The sequence below is a fragment of the Bubalus bubalis genome, chromosome 7, assembly GCF_019923935.1.
Source record: "Bubalus bubalis isolate 160015118507 breed Murrah chromosome 7, NDDB_SH_1, whole genome shotgun sequence".
Lineage (NCBI taxonomy): Eukaryota > Metazoa > Chordata > Mammalia > Artiodactyla > Bovidae > Bubalus > Bubalus bubalis.
The window spans coordinates 14,056,957-14,073,583 of record NC_059163.1 but is presented as its reverse complement, the minus strand read 5'-3'; the positions used below and the strand labels follow the sequence as shown (position 1 = coordinate 14,073,583).

Here is a 16,627-nt window from a genome sequence, read left to right as displayed (position 1 = left end):
CGACAGGGGATGAGATGGTTAGATAGCAACTCAATGGACACGAGTTTGAGCAAACTCTGGGAGACAGTGAAAGACAAGGGAGCCTGATGTACTGCAGTCCTTGGAAAAGTAAGATAGGACTGAGTGACTGAACAACAACAGCAATGTCTGTATGATGTATTGTTCTTGTTCAGTCACTCAGTCATGTCCAACTGAACATATAGGTTAAATAAGCAGGCTGACAATATATACAGCCTTGCCATTTCCTACTCCAGCTTTTTATGATATATAAAGAGCTCCTATTAGTTTATAAGATAAAGAATGCCTCTGTAAGTAGCTATGTATGATATGAGAATTTCTCAAATACAAGGATTTACAATATGTACCCTTTAGCACAGTGAAGGGAACTTGTAACTCTGCTGGCAAAATCATGTGACTTTGTGTTTCACTCAGAGGGCTTCCCAGGTGGTTGCCAGTGATAAAGAACCTGTCTGCCAATGCAGGAGACCCTAGAGACACAGGTTCAATCCTTGGGTCAGGAAGATCCCCTGGAGTAGGAAATGGCAACCCACTCCAATATTCTTGCCTGGAAAATCCCATAGGCAGATGAGCCTGGTGGGTTATAGACCATCGGGTTGCAAAGAGTCAGACACGACTAAGCATATATGCGCGCACGCGCACACACACACACACGCACACACAAGGCTGGGGGCATGCAGTGACGTTTCATCACATCTGCCCTCTCCATGTTACATCTTGTTTGAATGACTACCCCAGCCTCCTGCCTGTCCAGTCCTGCTCTCCTGAAACACCAGCCTGCTTACTTTCTATTCTGGAGGGGCTCCCCACTGCCTGCTGATAAAGCCCAGTTTCCTTGGGTGGTATTCAGGCTCCATCAAAAATGGTGACCTCTGCTATATCCCAGTCTTTGAGATTATTCCCCTTGTTAGCACTTAATACATTTTTATTGACATCAGAGTAGAATTTTTGCCCAGGGAGAGACTTTAAAGATTACGTAGTTTTACTTCCTCATTTGAGAATAAAAAAACTCCTAGGTCCTGAGATCCCCTGAGAACTGGCCAAGGTCCTGAAGCTTGATGACAAACACTGAGGAATGGAATCATGCTCTGTGGTTCTGCAATCCAAGCCTCGTTCACTAGATTGTAACTTAAAAGCTCTGTTAGTGTGTGTGATTATCTCTGTCTGTGGTTACCTGCAAGCTCTGGCTCCTGCCAGAATTGTGAGAGTTTCTGCCCTTAGAGCTGCCCCTCAAGGGCTGTGGGCCAACAGCCCTCTGCTTCCTCAAGCAGTAGAAGGATCTTAGTGAAATTACTCCTAAAATCTCTTCTAGGGAAATCAATATGGTCTCCCTTTCAGAACCTTTCTGGTTTGAGGAGGGGATGGGATTTAATGTATGTCCATTGTGGACATTTTAAAGAAACCACCACTCTACACACACACACACACACACACACACACACACACACACAGAAAGAGAGACAGACACAGGGAGAAAATTAGAAGAATTACCTCCTAGCCTTGCCGCCAGAGATAACCATTGTTAACATGGTGGTTTCTTGCTTTCCCCAAGCCTATGAATGCATTTCTTACATAATTGAAGTCAAACTGTATAAATAATTTTTCCTCATGGTCGTGTAACTTTTTATTGGATTTTAAGCATTTAAAGCATTTCTTTTGAAAGTCTTTTTTTGGTCTGGCATTGCTCTTCATAAATAACAATGGTGAAACTCATCAAAGGAATCTGTTACCAGCTAATATGTGATTAAAGAGGTGGTAATAGCAGATGATTCTTTTCCAGAGATGAGAAGGAAAGTTAGTGGGGACGCTGGGGATGGGGAGGCTGGGGTCACTGAGCCACCTCCTTTTCTTTATTCTTAGATAATGAAGTTTAAGATAAATAGGCTCTTTGAAATCTGTGCTTCAAATGATTAGTGGAATTTGTCTGCAAGATTTTTGCCCTTATTTTACAGATGTGGAAACTGCAGTTTAGGGTGGGGGAGGCTCAGGGTCCCCCCCGTGTGGTGGGGGCAGAACTGAGAGCTGAACCCCCAATTAGGGCCTCAGTTCAGTCACTCAGTCATGTCCGACTCTTTGCGACTCCATGGACTGCAGCAGGCCAGGTCTCTCTGTCCATCACCAACTCCTGGAGTTTACTCAAACTCATGTCTATTGAGTTGGTGATGCCATCCAACCATCTCATTCTCTGTCGTCCCCTTCTCCTCCCGCCTTCAACCTTTCTCAGCAATTATGGCCTAGGTCCATGGTATTTATGAGTACATTCTGCTGCTTCTCACAGCCTTGTTTCTGGTCCTCATCATTTCTCCCTGGACTGTGGCGTCCAGGTTTGCCTTCCTCCAGGCTGAAGCCACACAGTAGCCAGATTTCTATTTCTAAAACACTGATCTGACCATGTTACTTCCTGACTTAAAACCCTGCGGTGATCTCCCATAAGCCCATAGAGTGATGTCGCATGTTGCTAACCCACTGTGTTGGAATTGGGCTGTGTCTCTTGCCACGTGCAGGTCCTGCTCATGCCCTTCTCTCTGCCTGGCTTGGCCTCCTCCTGGCCTGGCTTATTGCCCTCTGCCCACAGTCACCTCTTGGAAGGTCTTCCTTGTCTTTTGAGCTGAGCCAGGGGCTGCCCCTCCTCCCACCCCAGTCCTCAGGTTTTCCCCCTCGCCTCAGCCACACGTCACCCCACCTACTACAGAATTCGTGCCTGGGAAAAGCCACGGACAGAAAAGCCTGGTGGGCTGCAGTCCATGGGGTTGCAAAAGAGTCGGACACAGCGGCTAAACAACAACAGCAAAGATTAGAAAGGAATTACTTGACCTCTGGTGAAAGATCAATGAAAATGTTGATAGTTAAGCATAGTTTTAAGGGACTGTGAAGGCTTTTGGCCAGAGACTCAGGAATTCTAAAATTCTGCCCTACTAGTCACACCCTAATAAGGTGAGCTGGGTGCTCAGAGAGAGTATCAGAATGTTCACAATGGCACAAGCCCCTGACAATTCAATGCAGGGCTCCTGGTAAAAGGCCAGGCTGGAGCCTGAGCCCTGCGGAGGCAGCTGTGGTGTGAAAGCTATTAGTCTAGACTTTGCGATGTGAATCCTGGGTCTACTGCTTTCTAGCTCTGTGACTTTAGGCCATCTATTTAACTTACCTGTATTTGGTATTATTATTTGAAAATATGGATTAAAGTAATGCCCACTTTATAATATTGCTGTAGGGGGTGAATGGGTAATGCACGTAATACACTTGGAACTATCCCTGGTGCTCAGCATCTGGTCAATACACGTTAGCTGCAATGATGGTGGTGATGATGGTGATAATGATGCGGCTGGTGGCGATGTTAGTGGTCATGATAATGATGTGATACGAGTGATTCTAGGGAGCTTCTTCCTTCCCATAAAACAAAATCTTGAGATTCATTCTTCTTTGGTCATTTATATGGAGGAGGAAAGTTGAAGAGTGGAGGCACTGTGGGCAAGTCAAGGGAGCAGGACCTAGCTTAACTTAGCAACACAGATAAATGGAGAAGGTTGAAAAGAAGAAAGTGAGAGTTGTGAGTAGGCTTGCCCCAAGGAGGCAGTCTTTACCTAGGTGTACTTATCACCTCATATTGGAAAGTAGAAATTGCAGGAGAGAAGGGGAGAAAGATGGTATGGTCTGCAGAGTTGGTCTGGCTTTGTCCTCTTCCTAAATACAGGCATTCATTGCTGCAGCCATGTTGTTATTGATAAATTAAGCTCCTGCTCCCCACACTGCCTCTGCTCTTTAAGTTCTCTTGGCCGCACAACTGATTAAGGAGGGCAAGATCTCAAGGTGGAGATTCAGAGAAGGTGGAGGTTGGAAAAAGAGTGGGAGGGAGGTGGCTTGTCTCAGCTGTTCTACTTCATAAAGTAGGAAAGGGAGGGAGGGAGGGAGGGAGATTTTGATTGGGAGAATGAGTTAGTTCTGTTCTTGCCTTTTTTAGCACATTGATCCTGCCTGCCTAAAGTTATGTCCCAGTATTTTTTTTTCTTGTTCTCATCCATCATGTAAGCAACTTCTACTGTGGTATGGGAGTTTGGGACTAAAAATGTGTTTAGAAAATCAGACAGCCCCCTGGATGGTAAGTGGTCTGATGTGCTAGGGGAAAACACAGACTTTGGAGTCAAACAGAGCTAACTGTGTTGCTCTTTGGCTGTGGACTTTGATTAACTGTCTGGACTCTCTGCATCTCCGTTTATCTCTCAATGGAAAGGGGATGATACATCCCCCACCAGATTGCTGAAGATGGATTGAGTGAGATAAAGCACTAGCACACTTTGTTCATTTCCTGAGGCTGCCGCAGCAAATGATCACAAAACTTAGAACAGAGACTTATTCCCGCAACGTTCCCAAGGCCAGGAGACTGAAATCAAAGTGTCGGCAGGGTTTTGCTCCCTTTGAAGGCTCTAGGGAAGAATCCTTCCTTGCTTCTGTCTAGCTTCAGGTGGCTCTTGGAAATCCTTCCTCAGCTGTAGCTGCATCACTCCCATCTCTGCCTCCATGACCACATGGTCTTTTCCCCGTGTATGTCTGTCTCCAAGTCTCCATCTCCTTATAATTATACCATCACTGGGTTCAGGATCCACCCTAATCCAGTATGGATTGGGCTTCCTAGGTGGTGCTAGTGGTCAAGAATCCATCTGCCAGTGCAGGAGACACAAGAGACACGGGTTTGATCTCTGAGTCAGGAAGATCCCCTGGAGTAGGAAATGGCAACCAATTCCAATATTCTTGCCTGGAAAATTCCATGGGAAGAGGAATCTGGCAGGCTATAGTCAGTGGGGCTGCAAAGAGTTGGACACGACTGAGCGACCAGACACAATCCCATATAACCTCATCTTAACTTGATCATGTCTACAAAGACCTTATTTCAAAATACGGTCCCATGCAGAGGTACCAAGGGTAAGACTTTAGTATATCTTTATGGACGGCACAATTCAACCCCCTATAGGCACCTAAGCCAGGGAATGGCATATTGTAGGTGATCGAATGTCATTAATGTCCTTCACCTCTCCATTCTTCTCCCTACAGCTGGAAAAAAAAAAAAAAAGTTTGCCTTCTGTGAAAGAAAAAACCTTGAAAACAGATCACTGATCTACAGCCCTTTGTTCTCTATAGACACAGACATTTTGTCTCTTTTCCATCAGTATTTTAATATAAGCTCTGTGAACTGCTTTTCATATGTATTGATTTGTTTTTTCTTATCTGGTAGGTACACAAATCAGGGCTCAGAGGGCTGTTGCCAGCACAAATGGAGAGCTTGCATTTCAATTTGGTGCTAATCAAAATGTAAGATTTAGAATCAGGGTGTTTGCATCTGAAAACAGAATTGGTTTTCTGACCATCTCTGATAACAGCCTCTGTGGACAGAGGCTGATTCATCATAGGTGAGTTGTATGTGGCAACACGCTTGTATTCAGGTTTCATTAACCGTCAGGACCAAAGCTCCTGGTTCTGACATAACTTGGCTTTGATTGTCTAGAAGGTCAAGTTGGCCTTGTTCATCTGTCAGATAAATTTAACCTTAACTACATACAGCCTGCATTGGGATCCCAGGAATGAGAAATGGGTTAGTTGTCTTGCAGCTCCTAAATAATGTGTTAAATGTTCCCATAATCTGCAACCATTGTTTTAATTGAAGTGTATTGATTTACAGTGTTGTTTTAATTTCAGGTGTATAGCAAAGTGATTCAGTTTTGCATATATATATATTTTTTTTTCAGATTTCTTTCTCTTATAGTTTATTACAAAATATTGAGTATAGTTTTCTGTGCTGTATGTACAGCAGGTCCTTACTGGTTATCTGTTTTATATAGATTAGAATGTATATGTTAGTCCCAAGCTATTTATCTCTACCCCCCTCACCTCTTTGGTAACCATAAGTTTGTTTTCTATGCCTTTGGGTCTATTTCTGTTTCATAAATAAATTTATTTGTATAATTTTTTTAAATGATTCCACTTGAAAGCTATATCATATGATACTTGTCTTTCTCTGTCTGATTTAACTTCACTTAGTATAATAATCTCTAGATCCACCCATGTTGCTGCAGATGGCATTATTTCATTCTTTATTAATGGCTGAATAATATCCCATTGCATGTATCTTCTTCATCCATTCATCTGTCAATGGACATTTAGGTTGCTTCCATGTCTTGGCTATTGTAAATTGAACATTGAGCACTGAGGTCTGCAGCCATTTTGAATTAAACTTGCTGTCACAGGTTGGCTTCTTTGGAAGCAGGTGCTGAGATAGGGTTTGAGTATAACATAGTAGCCAGTGTGCAGAAGAGTTAACATAGCTGACCTGAGATGGCTATCCTTAGAAAGGCCAGCTTACAAGGTGAGACCTTGGCTGGCATTTGGGAACTTGGATTTCAGGACGATCCTCACCATTTACCGAACTAAGAGTGGCTCACGTTGCCTAAAGTGTTCTAATAAACAATATATTTTATGTTGAAAATGTTTTGTTTTCTTATGGGAACCTGGAATTTTGGTACATGCTTCCCAGGTGGCACTAGTGGTAAAGAACCCACCTGCCAGTGCCGGAGACATAAGAACCATGGGTTTGATCCCTGGGTCAGGAAGAGTCCCTGGAGAAGGGCATGGCAGGCTACAGTTTGTAGGGTCGCAAAGAATCAGACATGACTGAAGTGACTTAGCACACACACAGAGTAGCAGGCAGAGGTTGCCTAAGTGACTAGTCCTGAGTAAAAACCCTAGTTGCATGTGTGCCTGTGTGCTCAGTAGCTCAGTCGTGTCTGACTCTTTGTGACCCCATGGACTGTGGCCCACCAGGCTCCTCTGTCCATGGAATTTTCCAGGCAAGAATACTGGAGTGTGTTGCCATTTCCTACTCTAGGGCTTGTTGTTGTTCAGTCACTAAGTCGTGTTCAACTCTTTGCAACCCCTTGGACTGCAGCACACCAGGCCTTCCTGTCCTCTAGTATCCCTAGGCCTCCACCATGTCCACTTCTCCAGGGCTACCAAGTCTCAAATGAGTTTCCCTAGTGGACAGCATTTCACATGGGTCATCACACTGACTGCTGGAGGAATTAAGTCTGTCCTGTGTGACTGCTGGGAGAAGACGCTGGAAACTTGCTCCTGGTTTCCACTGGACTTTGCCCCACGTGCCTTTTCCTATTGCTGATTTTTCTTTGTATCCTTTCACTGTAATCATAGTGTGAGGATGACTCTATACTGAGTCCTGTGAGTCTTCGTGAATCACTGAACCTAGGAGGTGGTCATGGGGTTCCCCCATCATAATCAGATCACCTGTGGAGGGGAGGATCGGGAGCAGGACTGGGCAGAGGAGATGTTTCAGTTTTGAAAAATGAAAAAGTTCTGGAGATGGTGGTGATGTGTGGTTGTACTTAACATTACTGAAATGTACACTCTAAAATGACTAAAATGGTAAATGTTATATAATGTGTGTATTGCTGCATTTAAAAAGTAGTTCATAATCTTCTTGTAAGTGGTTGAGCATTCAGAACTTAAAGCTCCTAGAAAGCGAGATCCTTTTAAGAGGTCATCAGGCACACTAAAAGACAGTGGAGTGACACCATCAGTTTTCTGAGGGAAAAAGGTTTTGGACCTTGGACTCAGCCAAGATAACAATCACGAATGCAGAGTAACAATATTTTAAAACATGAGAAATAAAAGCATGTTCTACACAAATTCACTTGAGCGCACACAAATATGGAAAATACTCTATCAAACTAAAAAAAAAAAAAGAAAACATAAGGAATGGATTCCAAAACATAGTTTTTCTTTCTTTTTTTTTTTTTTTGAATTTATATAATTAGAAAATTTTTATTAGTATTTTTTTTAATTTTATTTTATTTTTAGACTTTACATAACTGTATTAGTTTTGCCAAATATCAAAATGAATCCGCCACAGGTATACATGTGTTCCCCATCCCGAACCCCCCTCCCTCCTCCCTCCCCATTCCATCCCTCTGGGTCGTCCCAGTGCACCAGCCCCAAGCATCCAGTATCGTGCATCGAACCTGGACTGGCAACTCGTTTCATACATGATATTTTACATGTTTCAATGCCATTCTCCCAAATCTTCCCACCCTCTCCCTCTCTCACAGAGTCCCTAAGACTGTTCTATACATCAGTGTCTCTTTTGCTGTCTCGTACACAGGGTTATTGTTACCATCTTTCTAAATTCCATATATATGCGTTAGTATACTGTATTGGTGTTTTTCTTTCTGGCTTACTTCACTCTGTATAATAGGCTCCAGTTTCATCCACCTCATTAGAACTGATTCAAATGTATTCTTTTTAATGGCTGAATAATACTCCATTGTGTATATATACCATAGCTTTCTTATCCATTCATCTGCTGATGGACATCTAGGTTGCTTCCATGTCCTGGCTATTATAAACAGTGCTGCGATGAACATTGGGGTACACGTGTCTCTTTCCCTTCTGGTTTCCTCAGTGTGTATGCCCAGCAGTGGGATTGCTGGATCATAAGGCAGGTCTATTTCCAGTTTTTTAAGGAATCTCCACACTGTTCTCCATAGTGGCTGTACTAGTTTGCATTCCCACCAACAGTGTAAGAGGGTTCCCTTTTCTCCACACCCTCTCCAGCATTTATTACTTGTAGACTTTTGGATCGCAGCCATTCTGACTGGTGTGAAATGGTACCTCATAGTGGTTTTGATTTGCATTTCTCTGATAATGAGTGATGTTGATCATCTTTTCATGTGTTTGTTAGCCATCTGTATGTCTTCTTTGGAGAAATGTCTGTTTAGTTCTTTGGCCCATTTTTGATTGGGTCATTTATTTTTCTGGAGTTGAGCTGTAGGAGTTGCTTGTATAGTCTCGAGATTAGTTGTTTGTCAGTTGCTTCATTTGCTATTATCTTCTCCCATTCTGAAGGCTGTCTTTTCACCTTGCTAATAGTTTCCTTTGATGTGCAGAAGCTTTTAAGGTTAATTAGGTCCCATTTGTTTATTTTTGCTTTTATTTCCAATATTCTGGGAGGTGGGTCACATAGTTTTTCTTTAATCAGTAATAGAACACTCTTTTAAGAAGGAACTTCCCTGGTGGCTCAGTGGTGAAGAACCCGCCCGCCAGTGTAAGAGATACAGGTTCTATCCCTGGGTTGAGAAGATCCCCTGAAGAAGGAAATGACTACCTACTCCAGTGTTCTTGTTTGGGAAATCCCATGAACAGGGGAGTCTGGCGGGCCACAGCCTGTGGGGTCACAAAGAATTGGATAGTACTTCGTGACTGAGCGTGCATGTGATACAGAAAGCAGTAAAGAGAGACCTCCAGTGACAGAAGTGCAGCCAGCCTAGAAAGTAGCCAGTCCTGGGTAGATCTGAATGCCAGAGAGCTCCTGGAGTGGCGACTTTAAGGAACAACAACAACAACGAAGTGACTCCCTGCAACAACTAATATCATTAAGGAAATGGATGTTACACCAGGAAGAAAAAAGAAAAGCAATGAGAAACCCCAGGAAAAACAAAAAGTTACACAGGGACGTGCTGGTCCAAATTGAAGTTTTCTAAAAATATGTCATGATTTTGAAAATTGATAGGGTAAGAAAGGGCACTGCATTAAAAATATGTCACTTTTAGGGGCATATATTGGGCTTCCCTGGTGGCTCAGACAGTAAAGATTCTGCCTGCAATGCACAAGACCTGGTTTTGATCCCTGGGTCGGGAAGATCCCCTGGAGAAGGGCATGGCAACCCACTCCAGTATTCTTGCCTGGAGAATTCCATGGACAGAGGAGCCTGGCAGGCTACAGTTGGTAGCGTTGCAAAGAGTCAGACCTGAAGTGACTTAGCATACACACGCACACAGGGGTGTATATTTAGTTACACAGGATTGCATTCAGTTAATTTGAGTGAATATGCATATCCATTCATATGCAGTGAATACATATGTCTAATCATAATCATGATAGTCTTTAATTTATTTTATTTTTAGAATTAACTTATAAACCACCACAAAGACTTAAATGTGATTGCAGAATATACATACATATAGGCATGTATAAAATAAATAATAAATTCTGGAGGGCAGAAGTAGTGAAAAGAGATGGAGGAGGAAAATATTGGGCCTTAGTTTCACCATGTTTCTTAGTAAGAAGACAAGAAATATTCTCTAAATTTAATGCCATAAAAATTGAGTTTCAACTTTTCAAAGTTAGGCAAAGATAGCTAACTGAATATAACTATTAAAATTGGGAGGAACTGTAAGGAGGGATATAAAGCCTTTGGGAAGTAACAGATCCTTCAGATTTTTAGGTTAAAAATTCATGACCTAAATCCACATCTGTCATAGCAGGAATTCATAAACAATGTGTAATGCTGATAAATAGAGAAATAAAGATGCATGTGTAATTTTTAGCATATTTAAGTTAACTAACCATTCTGGTTCACTAAACTATAGAAATTAAAACCAATATCTATTTAACTATCTAACCTCTGGAAGCCTTTGACTGTGTGGATCACAATAAACTGTGGAAAATTCTGAAAGAGATGGGAATATCAGACCACCTGACCTGCCTCTTGAGAAATTTGTATGCAGGTCAGGAAGCAACAGTTAGAACTGGACATGGAACAACAGACTGGTTCCAAATAGGAAAAGGAGTTCGTCAAGGCTGTATATTGTCACCCTGTTTATTTAACTTCTATGCAGAGTACATCATGAGAAACGCTGGACTGGAAGAAGCACAAGTGGGAATCAAGATTGAAGGGAGAAATATCAATCACCTCAGATATGCAGATGACACCAGCCTTATGGCAGAAAGTGAAGAGGAACTCAAAAGCCTCTTGATGAAAGTGAAAGTGGAGAGTGAAAAAGTTGGCTTAAAGCTCAACATTCAGAAAACGAAGATCATGGCATCCGGTCCCATTACTTCATGGCAAATAGATGGGGAAACAGTGTCAGACTTTATTTATTTATTTTTTTTTATTTTTTATTTACTAAGCCACTCAGACATCTTAATTATGGTGCAATACTTTCAATCCATTTTAGCCATGAAATTAAAAGACGCTTACTCCTTGGAAGGAAAGTTATGACCAACCTAGATAGCATATTCAAAAGCAGAGACATTACTTTGCCAACAAAGGTTCGTCTAGTCAAGGCTATGGTTTTTCCTGTGGTCATGTATGGATGTGAGAGTTGGACTGTGAAGAAGGCTGAGCGCCGAAGAATTGATGCTTTTGAACTGTGGTGTTGGAGAAGACTCTTGACAGTCCCTTGGACTGCAAGGAGATTTAAGCAGTCCATTCTGAAGGAGATCAGACCTGGGATTTCTTTGGAAGGAATGATGCTAAGCTGAAACTCCAGTACTTTGGCCACCTCATGTGAAGAGTTGACTCATTGGAAAAGACTCTGATGCTGGGAGGGATTGGGGGCCGGAGGAGAAGGGGACAACAGAGGATGAGATGGCTGGATGGCATCATTGACTTGATGGATGTGAGTCTGGGTGATCTCCGGGAGTTGGTGATGGACAGGAAGGCCTGGCGTGCTGTGATTTGTGGGGTTGCAAAGAGTCAGACACAACTGAGCGACTGAACTGAACTGAACTGAACTGAACCTCTGGGAAGTAGAGTTAGAAGAGGGTGCAGAAGGTCACATAGGTTATTCACTTTTCTTTTTAAACCCTTGCCTTCTGTCAAAAACCCATTTTCTCCTACTGGCATGCATGTGTTACCCTGCTTCTCAAAATTTATAAAATGGCTGAATGATTGCCCATTATGTGGATAGGATAATTCATAGAATCTTAAAACATTTAACCATTCTCCACATTGTGGAGCATTTAGGATACATCCACATTTGTTATTTTATTTAATGTTCTTAAAAACAGTCTTATATGTAAATAAATCTTCTGTGCATGTCAACCAACCTGTGTGTAAACTTTTTTTTTTTTACTTTATTTATTTTAATTGGAGGCTAAGGGATGGGATGTGGAGGGAGGTGGGAGGGGGGTTCAGGATGGGGAATACATGTAAATCCATGGCTGATTCATGTCAATGTATGGCAAAAACCAACCTGTGTGTAAACTTTTATATATAGCTTCGAATTATTTCCTGAGGCATGAACCCTAGAGGTGAGGGGTGGATGTTTTAAAGCCCCTGGTTAAGGACACAGACATTTTTTCCTTCATTTTTGAGTATAGACATTTTGGTAAAAACTCTCCAAAGGATCAAAGTATCATCAAAATGGGAGGCTCCCTCAGGCCAGGCCTGTTTTCTTTCTTCTTTTTTAAGTATTTATTTTTATTTATTTATTTCAGCTGCATCAGATCTCAGTTGCAGCATGCAAACTCTTAGTTAGATCTGGCATATAGGATCTAGTTCCCCTGACCAGAGATTGAACCCGAGCCTCCTGCATTGGGAGCACGGAGTCTTAGCCACTGGACCACCAGGAAGTTCCCAGGCCTGTTTTTGAGATAACCTTCTGATGAAATGAGTGGTTAATGGCCACTACATAGCACCCCCCTTTCTGGACCAGTGGAGTCGCCTTGGGTCACCCAGCCTATAGGGGAAGGCAGGGCAAAAATCACATTTCATGAGCGAGTTTCATGGTGAGGTCCTCTTCTGATGACTTCGTTGGACTTTGTTCATGTCTCTTGTTTAATCCTCAGCACCACCTTTGGAGGGCTCTCATCTCTGTCTTACAAGGGAAGAGCAAAGGCAGAGAGAGATGAAGTGAGAACTTCCCTGGCTGTCCAGTGGCTAAGATGTTACCTTCCTATGCAGGGGGTGCGGGTTTGATCCCTGGTTAGGGAGCTGAGGTCCCACATGCCTTGCAACCAAAAGGCAAAATATAAAACAGAAACAATATTGTAACAAATTAATAAAAGACTAAAAATGCTCCGCGCTCTGCACCAAAAAGAGAGAGAGAGAGATGAAGTGATTTGCCCAAAGCCACATGGCCACGAGGTAGCAGAGCTGGGCCCCACGCCCAGTGGTCTGAGTCTAGAGCCCAGGCTTCAGCTGCTGTGCTGCTCCAGGCCCTTGTCTGTGAGAAGCGTGTAGTCTGGGTCAGCCCTGGCCAGTGCCAACAGGAAGAGCATAATCACACAAGGGAGAAAACATCTCCATCTTATTAGCTTCTAGCATGTAGCCTCGTACCCAGTAGACACCCAATACATATTTGTCAATTGAATAAAAGAGTCGAACTTTGCATGCAAATCCTCTGCATTTTTATTTGATTTACTCTCCCTGCTGTGAGAAGTAATGTTTTTATCCCCATGTTACAGATAAGAGAACTGAGGTTCTCAGAGGTCAAGTCCCTGGCCCCTAAATATTGTTACCTTCCAGCTCTTTTGATAGAGGAGGCATTCCAATTCAGGTCTGTAGGATTTGAAAGGCAGAGCTGTCCTCATTTTACTCAAAGTGTCTTTGGGAGAATTCAAGGAGTTAGTTCTTGTGAAACCTTTAGCCCATGGGTTCTCAGAGAGTGGCCCCTGGTCAAGAAGGACGGCAACAACCCCTGGGAACTTGCTAGAAATGCCTCTTTTCGGTTGCTGCCCAAGGTCTGGTGATGCAGAATCCCTGAGGGTGGAACACAGACCATGCAGGTGATTCCGATGTGAGCCCCAATGTGAGAGCACGACCTTGGCCCCAGGCCTGTCCCATGCTGAGTGCTTAGGCACATGGCAGCTGCTACTCTCTGGATCCCAAAGAAATCCCATTCTACCCCTCCCTCTAACCATCATGTTCTGGATCCCAAAGAGATGGTTGAGGGAAGGGTGGAATGTGGGGGGAGTCTAGAACTTACTGCTTCTCACAGTTGTTATTTGGTGCTGGCCACTCCTGGCCCATCAGTGGATCCACATTAGTCCCAGGATGTCACAGAGTGGAGCCTGGAGGAAACCGTCCAGGAGAGAGTACGCTTGGCACATTGAATGAAGCTAGCATGAGCTCTGCAGCTCATGACCAAATGACCATGATGGTCATTATTGGGCTGCCTTCTCCTGTGTGATGCCGCCCCTGCCACGTGCATCCTCCAGAGTGACCCTGATGTCCAAAGTGGGCTCCATCCCTAATGGGTAGTGGTCCCAGGGCCGGGGGAGTGGACAACCTTGAGGGAAGTTGAGGGCACTATGGATTCTTGCTCTGGCCTCTGCAAAATTCTGCCCGACTGAAAGCATGTCATGGTTCCTTCCTGCTGCCTTAGGATTGTTACATATTTGATTGGGGAATTTAACATTCCTGAGTGCCTGTGATGTACCAGCCTTGGGGTGGTTGGTCCTGTCGTGTGCAAGCCTCCATGCTCAGCTCCTTGAAGTGCTTGGGCCCAAAGAGGTTCAGCAGTGGTCCCAAGACAACCAGCTAATAGGAGGCAAAGCTCCATCCAAACCGGGCTGGTCTCACTGACTCTGTTCTTATTCTTCTCTAACTCAGTTGTAACTTGCCTTGAAAGATGTGAAGTGTGACCATGAGCAGATCTGTTTCTCTCTCTTATCCCACAGGTTCTGCCAAACCACGGCCTCCACGCAGCAGGGTTCTGCGTGGCCTTCATCCTCTCCCTGGTGCTGACCTGGGCTGTGCTTTTCTTCATGGTTCGATACCAGTGTGTGAAGGGAAGCTCGCTTACCAGACATCAGGTGGGAATCCACGTGCATCTTCTTCCTGGAGGGCAGTTGGTTGGTGGTAGATGTGAGGTTCAAGCTTATCCTTCAACTCTGGATGGATGTCAGGACCCCCGGGGAACCATGATGCATGCTCAAAGCTAGGCCCTCCTGCACAGACTCAGACTGCTTTCCCGGGAGGCATCCCCATCATTAGCTGTTTTTAAAAGCTCTCTGGATGGTTCTAACCAGATGGCCGGGATTGGGAACCCCTAATTCTGGCTGAATCACTGAGTGCCTGCCTGTGTGGCTCACTGTGCATTCATGCCACACCCTGATTTAGGTCCTGGTCTACCCTTCGTCCTCAGGATGAAGCCCAGACGGCTTAGTGTGGCTTATAAAGAGAGCCCTCTGTGGTCCAGCTTCACACCCCGACATCCCACTCTAGACAATGACTGCTGAGCTCTCCACACTCACCAGGATGCTTCTGTAATACTCCCTCTGCTCTTCAATGAGCAGGATTCTGACATGTCCTGTAAGACTCATCTCTGGCCTTGCCTCTCCTTGGAAGTCATCACTTGGCCACTTCCTGGCCGAGTCAGGGGCCCTCTCTCTGGGTTCCTGCCCTGGCTTCTGGACCACCTTCCTCCCCACTGTTTATCCCCATCTGTGAACTCCTCAGTCTCTGTGTTCCTGTCTTGGTCTGCATTCCCACAGAAGCACACCGTGAGACCAGGATCCAAATGCAAATAGTTTATATGGAAAGTGACCCCAGGAAGTAAAGGTAGGGGATGGGGGAGTGAGATGGGAAGGAAGGCAGCCAGTTAAGCTACCACCGTGGGTACCAGGCGCTTCTTCATCCCACATGGGAACTTGGGACATTGTAGAACCAGCCTCAGAGTCATCCTGCCTGAAGGGAGAAAGAGAATGGGTATTGAGTTATGAAATGCTGCTGGTTGAGGACAGGGGTGGGGAGGGGGCCAGGACAAAAGTGCTATTTCCCTGAAATGGACTCTGAAGGGCCAGAAGGAGCCTTCAGGGAAAGAAGTGTAGGTGTTGGCTGGTAGATCTTGGGCTCAAAGGCATGGAAGAGCAAGGGCAGGGGTCATGGTTGGAGGACTGATGCTGGCTGCTGTAATCCCTATTGCCTGGTAAGGAGCCTGGCACTTGGCACTTAGTGAACATGTGAAGGAATGAGTCTCCACCATCACCCCACAGCCAATCAGAGGATGGACAGACGGAGGCAGGGAAACAGGTTGCTGTCCTAGGATGAGAAGTCACTGCTGGGAGTGAGCACCCTGAGGGGTGGTTCATTTCTGCAGGACCATGGGGGCTGGGTGACTGTCACCCAGAGGTCCAGCAACTTGAAAGGAACATTTGTCATCTTTTTTCTTCACCACGTAGTGAGGAAACTGAGTCCTGTAAAGCTAAACAGCCTTCAGGGGGCCGAGTATAGGCTGTGACCTGGCTTCCAGGGACACCCCCACCTCTGGAGGCTGGTAGTCCTGTCCTGTTTTTCACTTTGTCTCTACTTCCTGGAGGAGAGACTTGTCATTTCAAAGTGAGGTCAACCCACAATCTCCTTGACAAGCAGAAGTGAAGAGAAGAAAAATGGCCCATCTAATGAGACATTCTACTTACTCTCCCAACGCTGTTATCAATCACAGATGAGCAAGACTCACCCTGCTCGTTCGATGAAGGAGCAGAATTCATTTCTCGGAGATTAAAGGCTGATTGTTACAACCACGGGAGGAAAGCAAAGTGTGAATTTGATTTAAGATCTGAAGACTCTTCTAGTATTTTTTTTTCCAACGTCACAATATGAAATCTTTCCACATTAAAAAAATTTTTTTTTCTTTGTGGTGGTAACCAAGGAGAAAATGTGTTATAAAGCAGAAGGCAGCCCTTAGAGTTAGGTAGACTTCAGGTCAAATACCATGCAGGCTCTTTATGAACTGTGTGAACTCTAATAATGTCATTTTCATCTCTCTGAGCTGCATTTTCCGTATATGTAAAGTGGGGACATCAACACATTTTGTGTGACATT

The 16,627-nt window shown here is 44.2% G+C and overlaps 1 protein-coding gene across 5 annotated transcripts in view; it reads left to right on the top strand.

Moving 5' to 3' along the window:
- Window positions 1–16,627, top strand: part of EVC2 (EvC ciliary complex subunit 2) — a 153,806-nt gene that overhangs the window by 29,435 nt on the left and 107,744 nt on the right. For all 5 annotated transcript variants that reach the window (XM_044945651.2, XM_044945649.2, XM_006044374.4 and 2 more), the window contains one exon: window positions 14,482–14,616. In XM_044945651.2, the coding sequence (XP_044801586.2) occupies window positions 14,482–14,616 (135 nt within the window). The remainder of the gene's footprint in view (window positions 1–14,481; window positions 14,617–16,627) is intronic.